Below are 21,451 nucleotides of genomic sequence, written 5' to 3' on the forward strand. Positions count from 1 at the left end.
GCTTGCAGTATGATTTCAAATTCTCTCGGGCAATTTGTCTGAAGAAATCTGAGCCATCTAAATGACACCCTCAAAGTCTATCAAATTCCAAGAAAGGCAAAAATACTATTAACCTAGTGTTTATTTTACCCCTGGCATATTAAATTTAAATTAAAAAGTGATTTTACATATTATATGCCCTATACTTTAAAATTCCTTCAAGCTGCTTATACAACAAAGGTCTGATATTTTCTTTCATAAACCCTGAGGTATAATTATAAAACAGTTTACAGTTGTTTTCTCTTGTGGTTTATGATTATTATTTACTATTATGAGTGATATTAATGATTCACTTGACTGTTATACCCAATAACAACACTTGTTCTATCAAAAAATGCAACAAACTATCCCTTTAGTGTCCAAAACCCACTGCAGAAAAAAAAAAAAGAGGTTCAAAAACAGTGTCTTTTTCCCCAGGTCACTAAGGTTACGTCCTTCCAGCTCCTGAGTTCTGTGACTGCATGTCATAACTACATCTCTAATCTACAGAATGCAACACACGTTAACAAAAGAGCTGCTTATTTCTAGTCATGCAGGAACAGATAAGGAATTTCTGGCCCACTCGATTTCAAGCCATTTAGAAGAACTAGTGCAAAGTAAATTATGCCACAGTAAAAATATAGTAGGGGCCTCTGAGGATTTAATAAAAGCAGTCAATGGTCAGTTGGTTAACTAAGAAATCAAAGGGCAGAAGTTCCAAGTCACAGAAGAACCACGGGAAGGTGTGACTCACTGATATTTCAGGACCTACTAAGCTTCTCTCTAAAATTTCTTTCTTCTGCTACAGCTTTGGCTTTTCTGTCCAACTCCCCTTTCAACCACCCCAAAATACCATGGAATATACACTACACTGTCAGTGATCTGTTATACCTTTTTTAAAGTTTTCTATACTCGCATCTTGGAGAGGACTCTTGAGAACCCTTTGGACTGCAAAGAGGTCAAACCAGTCAATCCTAAAGGAAATCAACCTTGAATATTCATTGGAAGGACTGATGCTGAAGCTGAAGCTTCAATACTTGGTCCACCTGATGTGAAAAGCCAACTCATGGGAAAAGACCCTGATGCCAGGAAAGACTGAGAGCAGGAAGAGAAGGGGACGACAGAGGGCAAGAAGGTTGGATGGCATCACCGACTCAATGGACATGAGTTTGGGCAAACTCCAGAAGATGGTGACTGACAGGGAAGCCTGGTGTGCTGCAGTTCATGGGGTCACAAAGAGTTGGGCACGACTGAGCAACTCAACAATAACAATGCTCATGTCTCAATTTCAAAATAGAGTGCTTATATTTGTGCTGGTTTCTTAAAATACATACAACACGGTGATGAATCCAGTGGCACGGGGGAAAGCACCCTGGACCAGGGGAGAAAGGACAGAAGTGTGAGTCTGCCACTAGACAGCCACCTGGTCTCAGTCACCAACTCCACCCAAACCCTCCTCTGCCTTCGTCACTTCCACCTCGACCACACAGCTGCTGTCTTCCCTGTCTCCGATTTCCAACTCACGTTCTACATTTTCCACTTGTACCATTTCATGTTCCCAGCTCACATGGTTTCTGTTTTACCTCCCACAGCCTCAAGTAGCTGAACAGTCTTTATTTATTTATTTTATTTATTTATTTTTTTTGCTATAAGGTCAGCTAAGGACAAAGAAAAATGCTTATGAGGCTGCTTATTTTTTCAAGAAAATGAAACTGGGTTCATTTAGTGCTATGGTAGAAAACACGTTCTTACCATTTAGATTTCTTTGTTGAATATAAAAATATCAAGGAGAAAATCAGCACTGCACTTTTAGGCATAAAAATGTTATTAATGACTGAGTATACTTGAAAAGTAGAAATTAATGCAATTTCCTAAACTTGCATCTTAAAATTAAATGAAGCAGCTCGGTAGCCACTAGACCCTATAGGATAAGATTAAACTCCTTAAGTTCCCCCAACCTTCCCACCCATGAGAACCCCCACTGGAAGCTCTTATCTGGTCTGAACTCTTGATCTGCACCTTCAGCACCAATATCCCGACCCCTCTTACCCTCAGAGTCTGACTCAAGTCCACTTCCCTGGATGGTCTGCCACCCTAGCTCCTGATCTTATTTCTCTGAAGTCCTAAAGCACTTCCTAGACCTTTTATCTATTCTATCTCACTTACATATTCATTCACCTACTCCAAAATCTTAACTGAGCAGGTGAAGGGTACTACATTAGTACTTATTATTTGACGAAACTAACAGTTCCTCAAAGTCAAAGATCACCTCCCTGCTAATACCTGTTGACTAATGGAATTCAACCATCCATTATATGTAGATGTTTATGGATTTCTTTTTAAGAGCAGAATATATTGACTAAAGAGCTTGACTTAAATCATAGCTTTAAATCAATAGTGTATACATCTCTTCCTTTTATGAAGTGTTATTGGATATGTTAAAAAACAACAACAAAACAGTAGAGTGTCAAGACACTGGCATCAACAAACTTTCACATGCTAAAAGCTGGAAACCGAGACATTGCAATCCCCTCCAGTTCTTGTAGCTCAAGTCAAAGGAGTAAGTGCAGCTTGTTACTGTGAACTCTCCCTACAATACTAGGTCTAAATGAGCCTTAAAGGGCTGTTTAAAAAGAACTAGGAGGGCCAGATGCTGGGAGAAAAATACATAGAACGTATAGACAAATCTGTTTCCCTAAATTGGCTGTTTCGTTTGGGCTGTGCTATTTCCTGCTTAAATTGGTTTCCTGTGATTTGTTATGGCTGCCAAATACTTAGTGATCTCAGTTATACACTTAAAGCAAATCAGCAAATCTTTCTTATTCTTCCCAATGACAAGAAAGGTACAGAGAACCTTGCACAATGAGGATAATAATAAAAGTGAGCTCCTTTGTCTTTGTGCCCAGATTCATCCTTTTCATCTGGTTGCTAGCAGCTTAGGAAACCAACAAAGAGCCTCCTAGTATCATTCCTGCCTGTTTTTTTTCCATACTGACTTGGGGACAGAGCTTCCTCAGTATTAGGTGGGATCAAACATGAGAGGTCTGACCTCCCTATAAGCCAGAAAAACTAAAGGATCAAGGAGGAAAGGAAAAAAGATCAATATCCAACATTGATCTTTAAAACCAAAAAATGCAACATGTTCATGAAAAGGTAACCCTTTAAGTCAGACATGACTTAGCAACCGAACAACAATCCCTTTACGTCAGTCTGAAAAAAATAATTTCCCCTGGTATGAAAAAAAGCCAATGTAGTTGAGATAGCACATAACACAGCAGAGAATTTGAGGCAGCAAGGACACAGTTAAGTTCTTTAGAGCATGTTCATTTATTAAAGTGGCATTACAATCTGCTGTGTGTCACACAGTATATTATTTTGCCTGAACAGCTTTACATGCAAATATTTACTGCAACGAGTCATTGATCTGGTTCAAGGTTGGGCAAAAAATAGTTTCAGTAAAGTCTTTAGAGGAAATCACTTTCTTAACAGCATAAATTATACTCTCAAAACTATGTTCACAACCAATTTTAGTTCCTATACACAGAAATCCTAGCGTTCTCAGACCATCAACTCTGTCCTATATTCACACATATGAATAGCCTAGAGGGCTGGTATAAATTAATAGTCCTGCAAGGAAGAAAGCATTTTAACAAACATTAAAAATTCAACTCACATTTAGTATATAATTTACTTGACACTGAAAAATGCAGAAAAAGCTGGTGACATTTTTATCAATATTATTTTTGTAGACTTGAAAAATTATTTCATAACACATCTAAATTATAAATCTTAAGAAATCTATTATTGGGTATGAACTAAAACCCCAAATGAGAAAGAGAATATAAACTTTGAGGCTACTTACTTTTATAAACATATTCTTTAAATTTTAAGAAGAATATATCTTTACTAATTTGCACAATCATAGTCTAATTGCATTCTGAACCTAAAGGCAATATTTTTTTAAAACTATGTCAAATCTTAGTTCTTTTCTTGGGTTAGGTTGGCATGGGTAAGGGAAATAGTCTCAAAGAGTTGACACTATTAGCCTTGCTGAGCTTTTTTCACATCAAGGTGCAGACATCAAGGTGCAGACAGAAAAAGCTTCAAGTGTGTGACAATACGAGGGTACGCACATGTTCACCAACCTCTCTGAGTCTAAGAAATCAATTCCTCCAATACACTCACAACGCACAAGTTAGGAAGCTGTGCTAAAGACTGAGGTGAAGGCAGTATTCCCTGATATATTTCCTAAAGCATCTGTTTGCCTGCAGTCCTGGGGAAGCTGGGATGTAGAAAATGCAGGAAACTAGATTCACAAACACAAAGAGCCATCTAGCTCCACATCTCAGTCACCGCATCATTAAAATCATCTAATGAAGCGTGAAAATTCTAAAGCTGTGCAAGAGAACTTTCTGCAATGATGAAAATGTCCTATGCCTGCACTGTCCAACATGGCGCCACTAGCCACCGAGAACCGAAAGGTCACTAGTGAGAGAGAAGAGATGAAATCTTTATTTTACTTCATTTTAATTGGCTTTACTTTAAATATGAATAACCACATGTGACAAATGGCTACCACTGAGAGAGTGTAGTTCTAGCCCAACCAACAAAACACAAGGTATCATTCAAAGAGCTTTCAGTGCCCAGGCTGGTCATGGACCAACGAGTTCATCAGGCACATCAAACAGAGAAATGGGATGGGATGGATCCCTCAGCACAGCCAGAACTCATCACAAAGTCAGTGTGATGCTCCGCAAGGCCACGCCATGAGCACTGATGGACAGTCTTTCCACCTTCACCCATTCTCTCAAAGTACCAGTTTAAGAAACCAAGCCAAGAAGGAAAACACTTCCTTCTCATTCAACTCACTGTGAAGAGAGCCAACATAGGGAAAAGCCAGAAAAACCATCCATTAGAAAAAGAACTTAACTCTTAAACTCTAGCAGAACATCACTAAAAAGCACCTCTTTCCCTGGTTTCTCTCACATCCTTTTTACATATGAAGCAAGGCTTCATTCAAATTAACAATAAAACAGTGCTTTACAGCATTTGCTCTGGAGTCAAACAGAAATGGCAACCAACCATTTTCCTTGTATTCTCGCCTGGAGAACCCCAGGGACGGGGGAGCCTGGTGGGCTGCCGTGTGGGGTCGCACAGAGTCGGACACAACTGAAGCGACTTGGCGGCAGCGGCAGCAGCATAGGGTTATACAGATTACATAAGAAAGACACAAAGGATTTAACACAGTACCTGGCACACAGTAAACATTACTTAAATGTTCTCTTTCACTACTTCATTATTAGCGTGTATCATCATCCTATTTCCTTAACACAGTAGGTAAAAAAGAAATCAACCAAGAACAAAGCATATTTTAGATCAAATTCCAATTTTTAAAAATCCCCATGCATCAAAAGATGATTTTGGAAAAGCAGAAAGGGATCAGTCATGGTCTACCTCAGAAGCCAAAAGCAATTCAAATTATATTGTAAGTAAGTGGAGATTCACCACTGGGATGTGACATGAGCTGATTTATTTTTTTAAAGGTTGCTGAGGCGTCTTGTGCATGGTACAGCACAGAGGGAGGACAACAGTGGAAGTGGGGATCCAGCTAAGAGGCTTCATCGAAAGACAAGAGATGGTGGTTATTTCAACTGGAGATGCAGCAGTGAAGATGCATGTGTGAAGACCATCTCCAAACCAATTTTGGAGATGGAGCTGATAAGACCAGCTAATGGTCTAATACAAGAACAAAAAAAAAAAAGAGGAAACAAGGGTCAATCCCAGTGCCCTTTACCCGGAAAAGATAAAGAGGAGAAGCAACTCTGAAGAACAGAAAGGTCTGTTTTGGATGTGTTAAGTTGGAGAAATCTAAGGGGCAATCTGAAGAAGGCAGTTATCTGAGACAGCAGTTTCAGGGAGAGGTCAGGGCTGGAGACAGAATTTTGAGAGGCAAGTACATAATGATTCAAAAGGTATGCAATTTGATGACGTTAGTGGAAATCGGCAAAGACTAGAATGAGAAGGTAAGTAGTTCAGTTAAGTCGCTCAGTCGTGTCCAACACTTTGCGACCCCGTGGACCAGCACACCAGGCCTCCCTGTCCATCACCAACCCCAGGAGTCTACTCAAACTCATGTCCATTAAGTAGGTGATGCCATCCAACCATCTCATCCTCTGTCATCCACTTCAATCTTTCCCAGCATCAGGGTCTTTTCCAATGAGTCAGTTCTTCACATCAGGTGACCAAAGTATTGGAGTTTCAGCTTTAGCATCAGTCCTTCCAATGAATACTCAGGACTGATTTCCTTTAGGATGGACTGATTGGATCTCCTTGCAGTCCACGGGACTCTCAAGAACCTTCTCCAACACCACAGATCAAAAGCATCAACTCTCCAGCGCACAGCTTTTTTTTATAGTCCAACTCTTACATCCATACATGACTACTGAAAAAACCATACCTTTGACAAGAAGGACCTTTGTTGGCAAAGTAATATCTCTGCTTTTTAATATGCTATCTAGGTTAGTCATAACTTTTCTTCCAAGGAGTAAGCGTCTTTTAATTTCATGGCTGCAGTCACCATCTGCAATGATTTTGGAGCCCAAAAAAATTAAGTCTGTCACTGTATCCACTGTTTCCCCATCAATTTCCCATGAAATGATGGGACCAGATGCCATGATCTTAGTTTTCTGAATGTTGAGTTTTAAGCCAACTTTTAGAGAATCCAAGTAAGGTAGAAGGAAAACCAAGAGTGTGGCCCAGAAGTCAAAGAAAGGGTTTCTGGCAGAGGGAGTGGCCACTTACTATTTAACCTTCATGAACTATGAACCCTTCTTAATGTTCCTACCAAACAAGAAGTTTCAAAAGGACAAGAACTATTTCTTATTCATTTTGGCACTTTCTGCTCTAAACACACCAGAAGTTCTTGTGGTTATCAATTTAATGATTAGTAGGAGGGTCATAAATGCTGCCAAGTGAGGCATTTGTGCAGGAGCTCATCTTTCTCAAGGTATTTCAGTCTGCAGCTAGATTTACCACCCAATAGTCCTTTCTAATAAATAATGAAAATTCTCATTTAGTTCACAATGAATCATCTCAACTACTTTCTCACTGTCATTTCACCAAAACACAGCATGTCCATCCATCAAATTTGGTAGCAACAAGAACAGTGCCAGACACATAGCAGGTGCTCAGTAAGTATTAGGTGGATAAATCAATGGATGCGGGTAGGAGAGAGGAAAGAAAAACAATCTCTTATCCTCCAGGATCCACAGATAAAATGAGACAATAATCCTCTATGGATTTCATTTAACATATTTTCATCAATAATTAAGACTCTGAAGGAATAAACTGCTTATAAACATGAAGAAATCCATTACAAAGTAAAATCATTAGAGATAACTTCACCATCTGGAAACAATAAATCAGTATTTTCTAAGTTCAATTTTTTTAATAAATATTTACTCCCAAACCTCTAATACCCTTTATACATCATTCATTTTACACAAAAAGCTAGGAAATAACCTTCCAAAGCCTAATAGAGGATCCAGGAGCTGGAAGAGAAAAAAAAAATTTCCAAACACTATTTGAAAGTAGATTCATTCTACCTTACATCAAAGCATTTTAAAAGAAACCCCAATACTAACTAGTAACACAGTTGGCCTTCCATAACTCCAAGTTCCGCATCCACAGATTCCACCAACCACAGACTGAAATTATTCAGGGAGAAGGAAAAAAGCAATTCCAGAAAACCCAAAAACCCAAAACCTGAATTTGTCAAGCAGGCAATTATTTCTATGGCATTTACAGTGTATTAGGTATCATAAATAATCTAGACAAGATTTAAACAATCAATATTATGGGAGGATGTACATAGATCATAGGCAAATACTACCCGTCGTATGGAAGGGACTTGAGCATCCGTGGACTACGGTATTCAAGAGGGTCCCAGAACCAGTTCCCCATGAATACCAAAGGAAGACGATTCTCCTGTAAAAAGCATCTAAGTAACAAAGGACAGAAGTGCGGGAGAACTTGACTATCAAGTGAACTTTCACCACTTAAAGTTTTTCTACTAAGAACTCAGAAATTCAAACTCTGAAATACCTGAGGCACCGTAAGTACCAGAATACCGCTGAGACTTCGGGCCAGATGGAGAGGTTTCCTTCATACGATCAATCACATTTTCCGAAAGCTGAAAAGAGCAACATCAAAATAAAATCAATTATAAGAGAACAAGAAAGAAAACAGTACAATAGCATCCAAGTAAGCCAGTCATCCATGGCAATATGTGTAACGAATGGCCTGAAGAAATTAAGACTAAATCTGATCGCTGTGAAACTAAAACCAAGAAGAGTTTTAAGATGTTAAGATGCACCCCACAGCACTACTTCTTTATTTCTTCTAATGCATTGCTCATTGCTCATTAAAAATAACACTTTCCCTCATTCTATACTGTGCACTAAATTGTAATCTCTGAGAAAACGTAAGCCATCAGAACTCCTCCAACTTTCCTCCCTCATCCTCCAAATTAATTTACACTTGCAGCAGGCCTTAGTGCCTTCCTTCCCTCCAGTCCCAAAAGAAACAGTGTCCCTCCCTCCCTCCCTCCCGGCTAACCACAAACAATCCCTCTTTCAGTAGATTTCTTTATGCACCAACTCTGTGCCGGGAACCAGGCTAGACTTCAGGCATTCTAAGTCATCAAGTTGCTTAAAGAGAAGAAGAAACAGATGACCACCATGCATTTAAATAAAATGTGAAGGATGTTACTTAAGTCAGTTGGCCTGTAACGGAAGGACAGACAGCACCATGGGCAAGATGGGCAGGGCATCTAGCCAGGCTTTGGGAGTGCGGCTGGGCAGGAGGTTAAGAAGGATGAATAGTACTTAGGAACAGAAGGAGTAGGACATAAGAGTACTATAAGCAGAGGGTATTAGGATTTCCCTGGTGGTCCAGTGGTTAAGATCCACCTGCCAATGCAGGGGACATGGGTTCGATCCCTGGTCTGGGAAGATTCCACAAGCCACAGGGCAACTAAGCCCATGTGCCACAACTGGTAACAACTACTAAGCCCATGCTCCAGAGCCCAGAAGCCAGAACCAATGAAGCCCGCATGCCCTAGAGCCTGTGCTCATCTACAGGAGAAGCCACCGCAACGAGAAGTCCGAGCACTGCAACTAGAGAAAGCCTGTGCGCACCAACAAAGACTCAGCGCAGCCAAAAATAAATGCTTTAAAAAGAAAGAAGAGGGTACCACAGGAAGCTACCACTAAACAACAGGGCTTAACAGCAAGTGGCAATACGAAACAGGCAGCTGGCAATAGGACGGAGGCAACGAGGAATACTCAGGCCACGAGATTTGAGTCATCAGCACCTCTAACCCCTAGGTATCATATCATCCTTTTATTATTTTCTTATCAGGTTTCCCTTGTGGCTCAGCTAATAAAGAATCTGCCTGCAATGTGGGAGACCTGGGTTCGATCCATGGGTTGGGAAGATCCCCTGGAGAAGGGAAAGACTACCCACTCTAGTATTCTGGCCTGGAGAATTCCATGGACTGTATAGTCCATGGGGTCGCAAAGAGTCGGACAGGACAGAGGGATTTTCACTCGTTTCACAGCACTTACCACTATCTGATCCTTTCCTGTTTATTGCCTGTCTTGCTCACGAGAAACAAAGCCCCAGGAAAGCATGGATTTGGCTGTCCTGTCCAGTGTTATACCCCAGAGCCTCAGTAAGCCTGGTTCATCAGTGAACGGTTAAACAAATGAAACAACAGGGATGAAGAAAAGAATGGCTGAAGCAGGAAGTTGAGGAGGGGTCTCAGTGAAACAGAAGGTGGAAAGGGAAATAAGATTCTGGATGTTGAAGACTCTTAGTAAATAAATCCTTCAAGTCAGGGGGTTGAACTTGATTCTGAGGGCAGCGAGGCACTACTGAAGGATTTTAAGCAGGGTAATGACACAATAAGACTTACATTTTAGAAAGATCACTCTAGCTACAGTGTGAAGAACAGATTGGAGGGGGATGAGAACAGGAGCAGGAGGACCCCTGAAGGAGGCTAAAGGACCAATTAAGAAGCTATTAAGCATATGTCCACACAAAGGCTCGCCCAGGAATGTGCAGAGCAGCACTATTCATAACAGCAAAAGTGGAAACAACATCCATCTCCTGGTGAATGGGTAAACAAAACATTACACGTCCATACAATAGAGTAGAATTCATCAATAAAAAGAAGTGACGTTCTAAAATAAGCTACAATGAGGACAGACCTAAAAAACAATTAAGGAAACCAGGCACAAAAGGCCACATACTGTATAATTCTATTTACCTGAAATGCTCAGAAAAGGGGACTCTATACAGATGGAAAATATCTTAGGTACACGGTTGCCTAAGGCTGGAATGAGAATGGAGATTAACTGGAAATGGGCATGAGAGATTTTATTGGGGTGATGAGAATGTTCCAAACCTGGAAAGTAGTGATGGTTGCACAATTCTGTAAATTTATCAGAAAGTGCTATACACAGAAAACAGGTGAGCTTTATTATATGTAAATTATACCACAATAAAGTTGTTTTAAAAAAAAAAAGTTAACCTTCACTGAGTGCTTATTAGGTGCCAGGCACTGATGGTAAAATAAGTATTTGACTCATGTAACCCTTCACAATCCTGTGAGACACTGTTATTATGTCCACAGTATATATGTGAGGAGACTGGAGCAAAGCCAGATGAAGTAACTTGTGCTGGATCTTACAGGTTGTCAATAACGAAGCCAGGATTCTAATCCAGGAAGTCTGAGAAACAAGGTCACACTCAGACATCCCCTTCACTGCCAGACTCAGTGTCTGACTAGATGAGGGTGAAGCAGAAATCACCAAAAAGGTTTACAGGTCAAGTAACGGGGAGAAACAACCCCCTCCCCGCCCCACTACATCCTCAGGGACCTACTTCCAGTTTCGACTTCCTTAACACTCCACTGACTGACTTGTAACCCAATACAGCAGAGAAAGTGTTCAGGCAAAAGTCACCACTGACCAAATAAATAACCTCCTATATTTATACAGGCTTCCCAGGTGGCACCAGTGGTAAAGAATCCACCTGCCAATGCAGGAGACACAAGTGGGCTCAATCCCTGGGTTGGGAAGATGCCCTGAAGGTGGGGGCATGGTAACCTACTCTCCTATTCTTGCCTGGAGAATCCCATGGACAGAGGAGCCTGGTGGACTACAGTCTATGGGGTAGCAAAGAGTCGACCACAACTGAGCTAGATATTTATATAAATATCTTTTCTATTTACAAAGCACCTAATTTATATGATTTCCCTTTAGCATCACTCCCGTCTTCCAGAAACCCATCCTCCACCCCCACCCCCTCCCTGCTGGTCCTAGGACTCTGGTGAGTCTCACCTCTTTTGCAGGCTTCCCCCTCCCTGGTGGTGGTGTTTAGTCGCTAAGTCATGTCTGATTCTTTGCGACCCCACGGACTGCAGCCCACCAGGCTCCTCTATCCATGGTATCTCCCAAGCAAGGATACTGGAGTGGGTTGTAATTTCCTTCTCCAGGGGAATTTTCCCGACGCAGGGATGGAACCCACATCTCCTGCTTAGCAGGTGGATTCTTACCACTGAGCCACCTGGGAAGTCCTCCCCTGCCCACCCTTATATGCTAGAGGGCTCCACATTCTGTTCTTTGCCTTGATTTCTTCTCACTCCATGTGCTCTTGGTGGTACTCTCATTCACTCCCCTGATGTTTTATTAATAACTGCTCTTGATTAATTAATGAATTCTAAACCCAATTATCTCCAGTCCAAGACCTGTATCCCAAAAGGCAGACCTAAACATTGAGTTGCCTAATGGACACCTCTCCTGGGACAGACCACAAGCACCGCAAACCCAACATGTCCCAAGCTGAATTCACATTTGCCAAAAAAACCTCTGTGTCCTCTTGCTTTCCTTATCTCATTCATGACCCCACCTTCACCCCGCTTCCTTAATCAAAACTCAGGAGTTCTCGACCCTTCTCTCTGCCTCAGTCTCTCAGCTGTGACCTCCTCAATTTGTCGTCCCTCCTCCCATCCCATTTCCCCTGCCCTAATTCATGGCATCATCAATATTCCTCCTAAAATACAAATGATTATGGTAATTCTCACCTCAAGTCCTTCAACAGCTACCTCTGTTGATAAGAAAGGCCAAATTCTTTTGCATAGCATTCAAGACTTCCTCTTCTTTTGGTTATGGCCTCATTTCTCCAACCGCAACTTCCAAGGCTTTTCCCTCAACACTTCATAACCTGTTCCCTACCCACACTGGCCACTCGCTGCCATCTCCTTGCCTTTATTTTTGCCTACAATGCCTTCACACCTCGGGAGAGAGCTGCCTTTCAAACATCAGCTCAAAACATCCTAAAGTCATTCCATTTCAACTCTGCCTATCCAACAGGACCCTTCTTGTGCCCCACGGGTACCTTGCACAAATGTCCAATGCTCCAGTGACAGAACAAGCATTTGCCTTTCTGCAAAACTGTGCGCTCCTATGTGTTACTGAGTTACCCCACAAGGCTGACCAGGCCGAGCACTAACTGAGGCCCTTGGGAAACATCAAAGAACGAAATGGGTTTGTAGCTGAACAGTTACTTATATCTCAGGACCCAAAGCAGAATGGAGGTGAGACAGCAAAGGGAAAGTCGACAGCTCAAAAGCTGTGACCTTTGAAGGAGAAACCATGACTCCTTTCTCGGGAGAGAAGCAGAAGTTAGGAAGCAGAGCGCCAGCGGACTCAGCTTCTCTATCAACTGACAGCCACGGAGACTGCTGCCACAACTCATCTGCAAAGCTGAGCCACATAATAGGAAGAACTCCTTAAGACTGTCCCCAGTCCCCTCAATTCACAGGTGAGAAAAAGAGAGACTCTAAGTGATATCCAGCTACTGGCAGCATCAGGACGGCAACCAGTCAACCCACTCTCTCTCCAGTGCTTTCCCTGCCACTAAACAATACACTCCTTATCCCACACAACATGTATCACCTCCTCATGAGGAAATAAAACGAGGCTTATTAAGTTTTGGAATCTTAAAGCTGTTTTTACTGATATATAATTTAAAGTTTACTCAATATATAAGATAATGTACTAATACATAATATATAACATACCATATTAACAGAGTATGCTGTAATGTATTATGTATGTTTTATATATCATATTACTATATATAATCCTATAATACATCTACTATGTTACATATGTAATATATTTTATGTGTTGAAAGCTAATATACATAAGCTAATTTGACATATGATTTTATACCTTACAAAACGCTGGCCCAGAATACAAGGAAGACGCACTGGTCACCTACTAGCTATATAACCCCTCTATGGGCCTCCCTTTCCTCATCTGGAAACTGGGAAAGTAACACCTACCCCCAGAGTTACGGAGGAGGAAGGATTCCAAGATGCAACGCAAAGATCTGACAGAGTTATTACTAACACAGCTCCGGCCACCGGGACCTCAACAGCCTGTTTTTCCCGGTTCACTCTCATCAGCGGCACCGAGTTCATACGGAGACCGTTCTCTATGTGGGGCGTGAAGACAAGACCCGCATGAGTCCTGGTCTGAGAATAAGGTGCCCACTTATCCCTATCTATGCTCTTTGCATTAAAAGTACAATGTCTCTTTCAACCTAAACATTACTTCTTATTTCATTGTTAACTTTTTATTTATGTGGTTTATCTGATGCCTCAAAACTTGCTACTTAATGTCAAATTCAATCAATTCAAAGCATTTCCCAATAAGGTCTTTGGTCATACTTCAGTAAATTTATGTCATTCAAGGGTACACAATTCGTTTTTTAAGTTGATAAACATGTTGTAAGGTTGCCTTGAGAGTCAACTCTTTTTGTGTGTGTGTTCTTAGACTGACTCATACATGTCTTCTCAGGTCTTTCCAAAGGCGCACCCATGGCAGCCTACGGTTGCATCTCTGCTTTCTCCAAGCCTGATCTACAGTCTCCCCAGTCTGGTCACAACTATGCTGATAGAAGGCAATAGCCAGGCTACCCTTTGTATTTGAAATTGACACCCGCTGAGCTGACACCCCAGCTTCAGTAATGAGTTCAGGCCTCGAACTCACCTGATCTCTGTTAACTGGGGGACTCACTTGCGAAGCAGCTGACAAGGTTTAGAGATCCCAGCCTGTTATACAATCTGCAGCTAGAAAACAACTCTTCTCTGTGATGCAAAACTGACCCCAAAAGGGGTCAAAGGTAAAACGTAAACTTCCGCAAGAGCTGGACAAGCTGCCTCTGTATAAGCAGCAACTTCTTCAGGAAGCATCTTTCCTTAGATAGGGTACCTCTTTTAGAAAAGCTTTTTCCTGTTTAAATATCCATACCTGCTATACTTGCTATCCATACCTGCTATACTATTCCAGACATTGCTGGACTCTCCATCAAGGCAAATACCAAGTGCAATTTACAGAAATTATTTGTGGCAAAGAAGAGTGACATAAACCCCTCACCCACCCACCCACATTAATGCTATAATTATGCCCCGAGGTCCATGGATTCAGAAGTCTATGGATTAGTTTTCTGCTTATTGCATTATTATGGGCAGAGTCCATAGCCTAGAGATTTACAGTAGTCTGAGAACTGGAAGTTAAGAATCCCTGTTCTACTCCGGGGGCTTCCCTGGTGGCTCAGATGGTAAAGAATCTGCCTGCAGGGCTGGAGACCCGGGTTCTACGATTAGTGAGAACCAAAAGAATGGGGCCTGCCAACAGAGTTGAATTCAGTTCACTGACTTATCTGCCCTATTCGTCTGCTTCTGAAGACGTAGTTAAGTAAACAAGGCTTGCCAAGTCATGGTCCATACTACTCCCCACACCAACATGTGCCCCACAGGAGAGGAAAAGATGTAGGTCATCTTCTATAGTCTTCCCACTGATCTCTTTCCACCCACCTTCATTGGTCTTATCTAAAATCAGAACACACCACTCATCAACCCAGAATCTAGTATTTTCTCAGAAACAAGAGACTGAGACAAAGATCAAGTATTTCTATTTCCAAGGAACAGAGAAAAGGGGGAGAACTCCCTTTCAGTTGCCCCTAAGACGTCAAGATAGGTACCACATGAGACAAATGAATCTGACCCACAGCTCCATAATAGTTTTTCTCAACTTCTTCCAGGTGCTTCTTATCAAACTGATTAAAAGACTCAGACTCATTTTTCTCACTTCGTCCTCTTTCCATGCAGCATAGATCATTTTCTTTTCAACTACCATTTTAAGACTTCAAAAACTGCCACTAGTATTTGAAAGAAATGACTCCTAAATACTTACTTAAGGGGGAATATATTCCATACTACAAACACATATATATAAAATGTAACTTCCAGCTCATGTCTGTAGTTCATCACTCATATTCTTTGCCTTTGTTATCAGTGGAAATCATGAACTTCTCCTCTTTGTATAAAATCCTAGAAAGCTTAGCATGGTAATATATACCCAAGAGATTCACGGAACCTAGTCCCTGGTAGTCAGGTGGTTAGAACTCGGTGCTCCCAACGCCGAGGGCACAGGTTCAATCCCTGGTCAGGGAACTAAGATCCCACATGCCAAAAAAATAAAAAATTAGGTTCCATCGTGTAATGGTAAAAAGACTTCAAAAACTGCCACTAGTATTTGAAAGAAATGACTCCTAAATACTTACTTAAGGGGGAATATATTCCATACTACAAACACATATATATAAAATGTAACTTCCAGCTCATGTCTGTAGTTCATCACTCATATTCTTTGCCTTTGTTATCAGTGGAAATCATGAACTTCTCCTCTTTGTATAAAATCCTAGAAAGCTTAGCATGGTAATATATACCCAAGAGATTCACGGAACCTAACACGGAAAGGGGCCATTCATTTACCCGATAACATTCCTCAACATTCCCAGTGATGGACAGGACTTGCAGGCTCTGTTAATGGACCCTCTCCAGGATCCTTAACCACATCCCATATGAACTAATCTCTTCATGTAGGGGCTCTTAACTGCTAAGACCTCCCAAAGCACGAGCTGTGTTCCACATAAGCATCCCTGCTACTGTAACTGGCTCCTGTGAATTTCAGCTTGCAACTTCAAGGCAAGTAGCAGAGATTAGTTTATGCCTGGGAAGCATGATAAATATTACTCTGAAAATGATACTTATTGAAATTGACATTTGCTCTGGAAGAGTTCACTCACAGCTTTGATGTTTGAGATAAACTTGTGCAAGATTGAGTGGAAGGCACATTTTCCAAGCAGGCTCAGCAGGTGCTCAGAAAAATCCTATTAAGCACATGCAATATGAGTAATCAAAATGATTGGTCTTGCGATCACAAGAAATTTATTTTAGACTTGGAAAGAAGGGCAAGGCAAAAGGGTGGCCTTTCATCCAATCCATGAGTTCAGATTCAAAGCTGGAGTCAGGTGTAAGAATACAGGTTATTTTATGAAAGAGGGGGACGGGGAGTTGTTGACGGCTGCGAATTAAGGGAAAGAAAAAACCAGGACCCTACAAATCCAGTGAAAATAACACATGATGGGTGAGAAGACACTGCAAACTTAACATTTTAGGTAGGTCCTTTAATCACCAGCTGATGAGGACCTCAGCAAGGAAAATCTGGAAAAACATGACCTATTAATAAATGCAGCCTAGTTACTAAAAGCCTTATGTCTGCTTACTCAATATGACTCCTCGTATATTAAGATAAATGAAGATGAAATTACTATCCTTATCAGTGCAGCACAAAATTGGTTTTCCAGCAGCGACTAAGTCTGCTGCACTGTCGGCACACTCTTTATTTAAAAAATTAAAGTTTTATTGTTATGAAAAAGGGTGACTACAGGTGATATGGTCACAGTGGTCCAAAAGAAAATGTGGAAAAGTGGTGTGCACAGAAGTAAGGGAAAAGTATCAAGGAAACAGAAGTTATTCTCTTAGTGAGAAACTAACAAAAGGTGTCTAAAGTGGAGAAGATTTGGTAAAGCCCAACACCACTGGAGAGAAACACATGTAGTAATTACAGTGTTTAGGGGAACACATTCTGTTAAAAATTCCTACTGGAGTGCAGCTGATTTATGTCGTGTTAGTTTCTGCCGTACAGCACAGTGAATCAGAGACACAGATCCACTCTTGTTTCTCTCTTAGATTCTTTGCCCGCACAGGCCATTACAGAATATTGAGTATAGTTTCCTGTGTTATACAATAGGTTCTTATTATTTATTTTACATACAGTAGTGTGTATACGTGGCAAACTCTTATTCTTATGAGTAAAAGCATGTTGGTCAATTGGGAAAATCTGGAACGCTTTCTGCAGCCAAGCTGAACTAACCCTATCTGCAATTCAATACTGAAGTCTGGGCCTCATAAGCACCATGTTTCAATCAACTGAGCTAAAACAAAGGCTCTCTCATGGGAAATAAGAAGTGCTGCAAGCTAAAAAAAAAAAAAATATATATATATATATATATATAAAGATCAGCTTAAAAACATCTAGAAAACACATAGATGAAAAATCATACAGGCAATCAGTTGTAGAACCCAGGAGTTCATTCCCCAGTCCATATCCCTTTAGCTACACCTGTGGGAACACAATATGCTCTTATTTTTATCTATTGATTATTATTCAGTTCATGTAAGGTTACACATCCATCTCCTTGACCAGCTCTAAAAACAGTTACTACTCATGTGAGTAGTGAACACCCTCAAAGTACCAGACCCTGCCAGATGCTTACATGCATGCTTAGCCCTTCAGTCGTGTCCGACTCTTTGTGACCCCATGGACTGTAGCCCACCAGGTTCCTCTGTCCATGGGATTCTCCAGCCAAGAATACTAGAGTGGGTTACCATCCTCTTCTCCAAAGGATCTTACAACCCAGGGGTTGAACCTGGGTCTCCTGTCTGAGCCACCAGTGACGCTTACATACATCACGTCAAATTCTCAAAAGCAGTGTCTGGATACGTAAGTATTACAAGCACGCTGCACACAGCTAATGAAAAGCACAGCCGGCACCACGCTAAGGTTCGCCTGGTTCCAAAGCACATGCTCTTACCACTGCAGACTTTCAAAGAGTCTCAGAACATGAGATGTAGAAGGAACCCTATCATTGTAATAACAGCTACCTTTTATTAAAAATCTACAATGTGCTTTAAATACTTCATCTTCTTACCACAGTCAAGAGATGATACTCCCCTTTAGGGATAAGGCAATATAATCAGGGAAGTGACCTGTCCAAGAATGCAGACTAGAAAATGCCTAATTAACTTAACTGAGGTCTGTTTAACAACTAACTGATGTTCTTTTGACCATGACCTCAAAGAAATCAGAATGATACCTAAGTACTCAACAATTCAACAGCACGCTATTTTTAGAAGAAAGTGCAGGAGGCTGAGTATGGCTATAAGAAACTCATAGTGCTGCTAGACGCACAAAATTTCAGAATTAGAACAGATCAGAGGTTACAGGTGTACTCAAGCCCCATCACTTTGCAAGTGAGAAAACTGAAGCTCAGAGATAGAAAACTGCCCTTGAAAAAGAATCTGAAGCAACAGGGAGAACGCTGCAAGGGCAATCCAGGTGAAGGGTATAAACTGAAGAAAAATCAAAGCACAGAGGTCACAGGAAGCATGGTATGTGCTTGAATTATAACCGTATAATAAAAGAATATTTCCACCAAATTGAATGGTCAAAGGACATAGCTTCTTTTCCTATAACATTTTTTTTAAAAGGGGCTTTAAGACAATCTCTCCATTTAATCTAACCTCAAACTTTCTTCACACTTAACATATTTAACCTTGTCTAATACTTGACATGAATCTCTGTGCTGTAACCCAATTCTCTTTTAATTTTGTTTGCTGCCATCTCTGTGCCTGTACTAAAGCATGAGAACATGGATTTATACATTTTTTCTAGCCAATTGCCTTCTCAACCAAACTTATTTTTCTTCTTACTTTTCTTTTTCACCCTCTGGTGTATAACACTCAAAGCCTCTGAAGGCAAAATTAATCAAGTTTCCACATAAAACTCAGAGCCTACAGAAATTTTTATTTTAAAGAGTACCAACTAAACCTCAACAATGCAAAGAATGCTGCCTCAGACATCTTATTACAAAATGCGGTACCACCATTCATTAATGCAAGGAAATGCTGGCCACAGACCGAAAGTTGAGCTCAACAGTCTGTTTTCATAAAGAAAACTTTAACAAATTCTTCAAGGTAACAGTTGCAAAGTAAATGTTTTTCAACATTTCAAATATTTAAGAAGTTTTAATTCCTCATAATCAATGCTAAAAAGAATTTACACATTTGCTTATGCTGGTTGTGTAGTACAGAGGAAGGAAAACAGTATAAAACTTTCTGGGGTCAAAATGCTTTATCTACTAGGTTCAGTCATTATACTTCCAAAAACGTGAGGCTGCTAATTCAGGTGCGGTGGAGGGCGTGTTGATGAAGTGAGTGCTGGTATACCGACACCCTAGAGAAAAATCAAGATTTCAGTTTATGCATGAAGCATGCGCTGGGGGCATTTAAAATTTTTCTCCAACGTCTCAGTCAGAATAAACTGTACTACTCCTCATGATTTGAAAACTTGGAAACCTATCTCAAGTCCTGTGAGGGCGGCAGACGTTAGTATAGAAGCCACTGGGCCTAGTCCAAACAGGCCACAAGAGGAGGAGTCTGGGAAAGACAGATGTCAAGTGAAAGTGGAGAAGCCAAAAGTCACCTGAAGCAGGGCAGGAAAGTCTAAGGTGTGGGTGGGTGGGTGTTGGGGGAATGGGGGCTTGTCAGTGGAAGAGTACTCAACGACAGACAGTACATAAAGTGTTCCTTAAAACGCCAAGTTCATCCTGAGAGAGGTCACGTGGGCAGGGCAAAAGCAGGGTTTGAATTCTGAATCCAGGAGAAGACAAACCCATTTCATAGGTGGGTACAGTGAGGCAAGGCTTTCAAATAAGGCCCCAGGACTACTAAGCAGTACAGTCTAAACTGGTCTTTGAGCCCTTAGAAGGTCTAACTAAACCTGTCATCCCCCAGTCCCCAAGCACAGCGCTCAGCATTTGGCACACAGCAGGAAATATCTCTGAACAGATGTCCCAAGTCTTGAGAAACTTCAACCTTCTTTGCAAGGAACTCAGCTTTGGGCCGAACAACACTTTGGCGGAAGAAGTGGGGAAAAGCAGGCCGAGCAGAACCTGGAAAGGCCAGAGATACGGGGTTCGAGTCTGAATGCTGGCCCTCCGCCCGCCCACTGTCACTCACCCGGATGCCCTTCACCACGGTGATGTTCTCATTCTCGTCCGCCTCGAAGGTGACCCGGCGAGTGCTGGCCGTCCCGCCCATGGCTTCTGCTTCTGACCCGGCAGAGACCTAGCACGGACGCACAGACACCACAGGTCCCACGGGCACACACGTGCGTGGACGGGGCCAGGCTCCTGCCTTGCACAGCGGGAGCAAGGCCACGACCCCAAAAGGCAAGGAGAAGGCGCCGGTCCTGAGCTCCCGCCTCCTCCGGTCACGTGACACAACAACACTTGGCTCCAATTGGTCAAAGATACGAATGGCCCGCCTCTCTAAGGCAAGAGCTCTCGGATTGGTTAGCGCAGACCCGGATGCTATGACAACAGGTGGTATTTGACAAGGTTTCCGGAGCCCCTGGGTATAGTGGGAATTGTATTCTCGATCTGGTGCGATGGGTTCTGGGACTTTTCTCGCCTTCATATTTTGAGTTCCAGAGGAGTATGGCCTTCTGGGAGTTGTAGTCTTGGCTGCAGAAAAGGCGTGTAACTGGAGGAACTTTGAAAGCACGCTCTAAGGGTAGTATTCTATCCTTAAAGATATCCTTAAAGTTTAGGCTACCAAGTTAAAAGATACAATCTCTTTCGGGAGGGAACTCACGGTTTAATGAGGGATCTGCACTCTCCTAATAGAGCCTTTCCTATTTTCCTATACACAAATACATGAGGCAAAATGTTCTTTATTTTAGTCTTAACCAGGCAAAACAAAACAAAACAAAGTACACCACCGCATTTGACCTACGGCTTTATTTTGTAAACTAGTTATTTCTTTTTTATGAAAAGTAAACTTTTAAATATTATGGTTTCCAAATCTGCATACAAGAAAACAGAGAAAACTATTTGCATCAAGCTTGCAGAGTTCACTTTTGTCTCCCTCCACTTCAATTAGATAAGCTAGTTATACCATAATAGGATCAGGCAGAAAAAAGTGATTGTCAAAGACAGTATTAATATAAATTAGTGGAGTAATTAAAACTATATCTGACAAAGTTGAGGCGTTTTCCTTTGGAAAGTTTCTAGATCAGTATTTCACCTCTACAGGACACATAAATAATGTTTATGTTACCTAAATACATATTTAAAATTTATTTTTTGAAAATATTCTATGACATGTTTA

General features: G+C 41.3%; 1 protein-coding gene across 1 annotated transcript in view; it reads right to left on the minus strand.

Annotated features, from left to right (window-relative positions):
• Positions 1–20,553, minus strand: part of CHCHD3 (coiled-coil-helix-coiled-coil-helix domain containing 3) — a 286,824-nt gene extending 266,271 nt beyond the window's left edge. The window contains exons 1-2 of the mRNA XM_061165830.1: positions 20,300–20,553; positions 8,122–8,209 (exon numbers count right to left, since the gene is read on the minus strand). Coding sequence (XP_061021813.1) covers positions 8,122–8,209; positions 20,300–20,380 — 169 coding nt within the window. The 5' untranslated portion in view covers positions 20,381–20,553. The remainder of the gene's footprint in view (positions 1–8,121; positions 8,210–20,299) is intronic.
• Positions 20,554–21,451: the final 898 nt, after the last annotated feature.

Source organism: Dama dama, chromosome 18 (genome assembly GCF_033118175.1).
Source record: "Dama dama isolate Ldn47 chromosome 18, ASM3311817v1, whole genome shotgun sequence".
NCBI classification, from domain to species: Eukaryota; Metazoa; Chordata; class Mammalia; order Artiodactyla; family Cervidae; genus Dama; species Dama dama.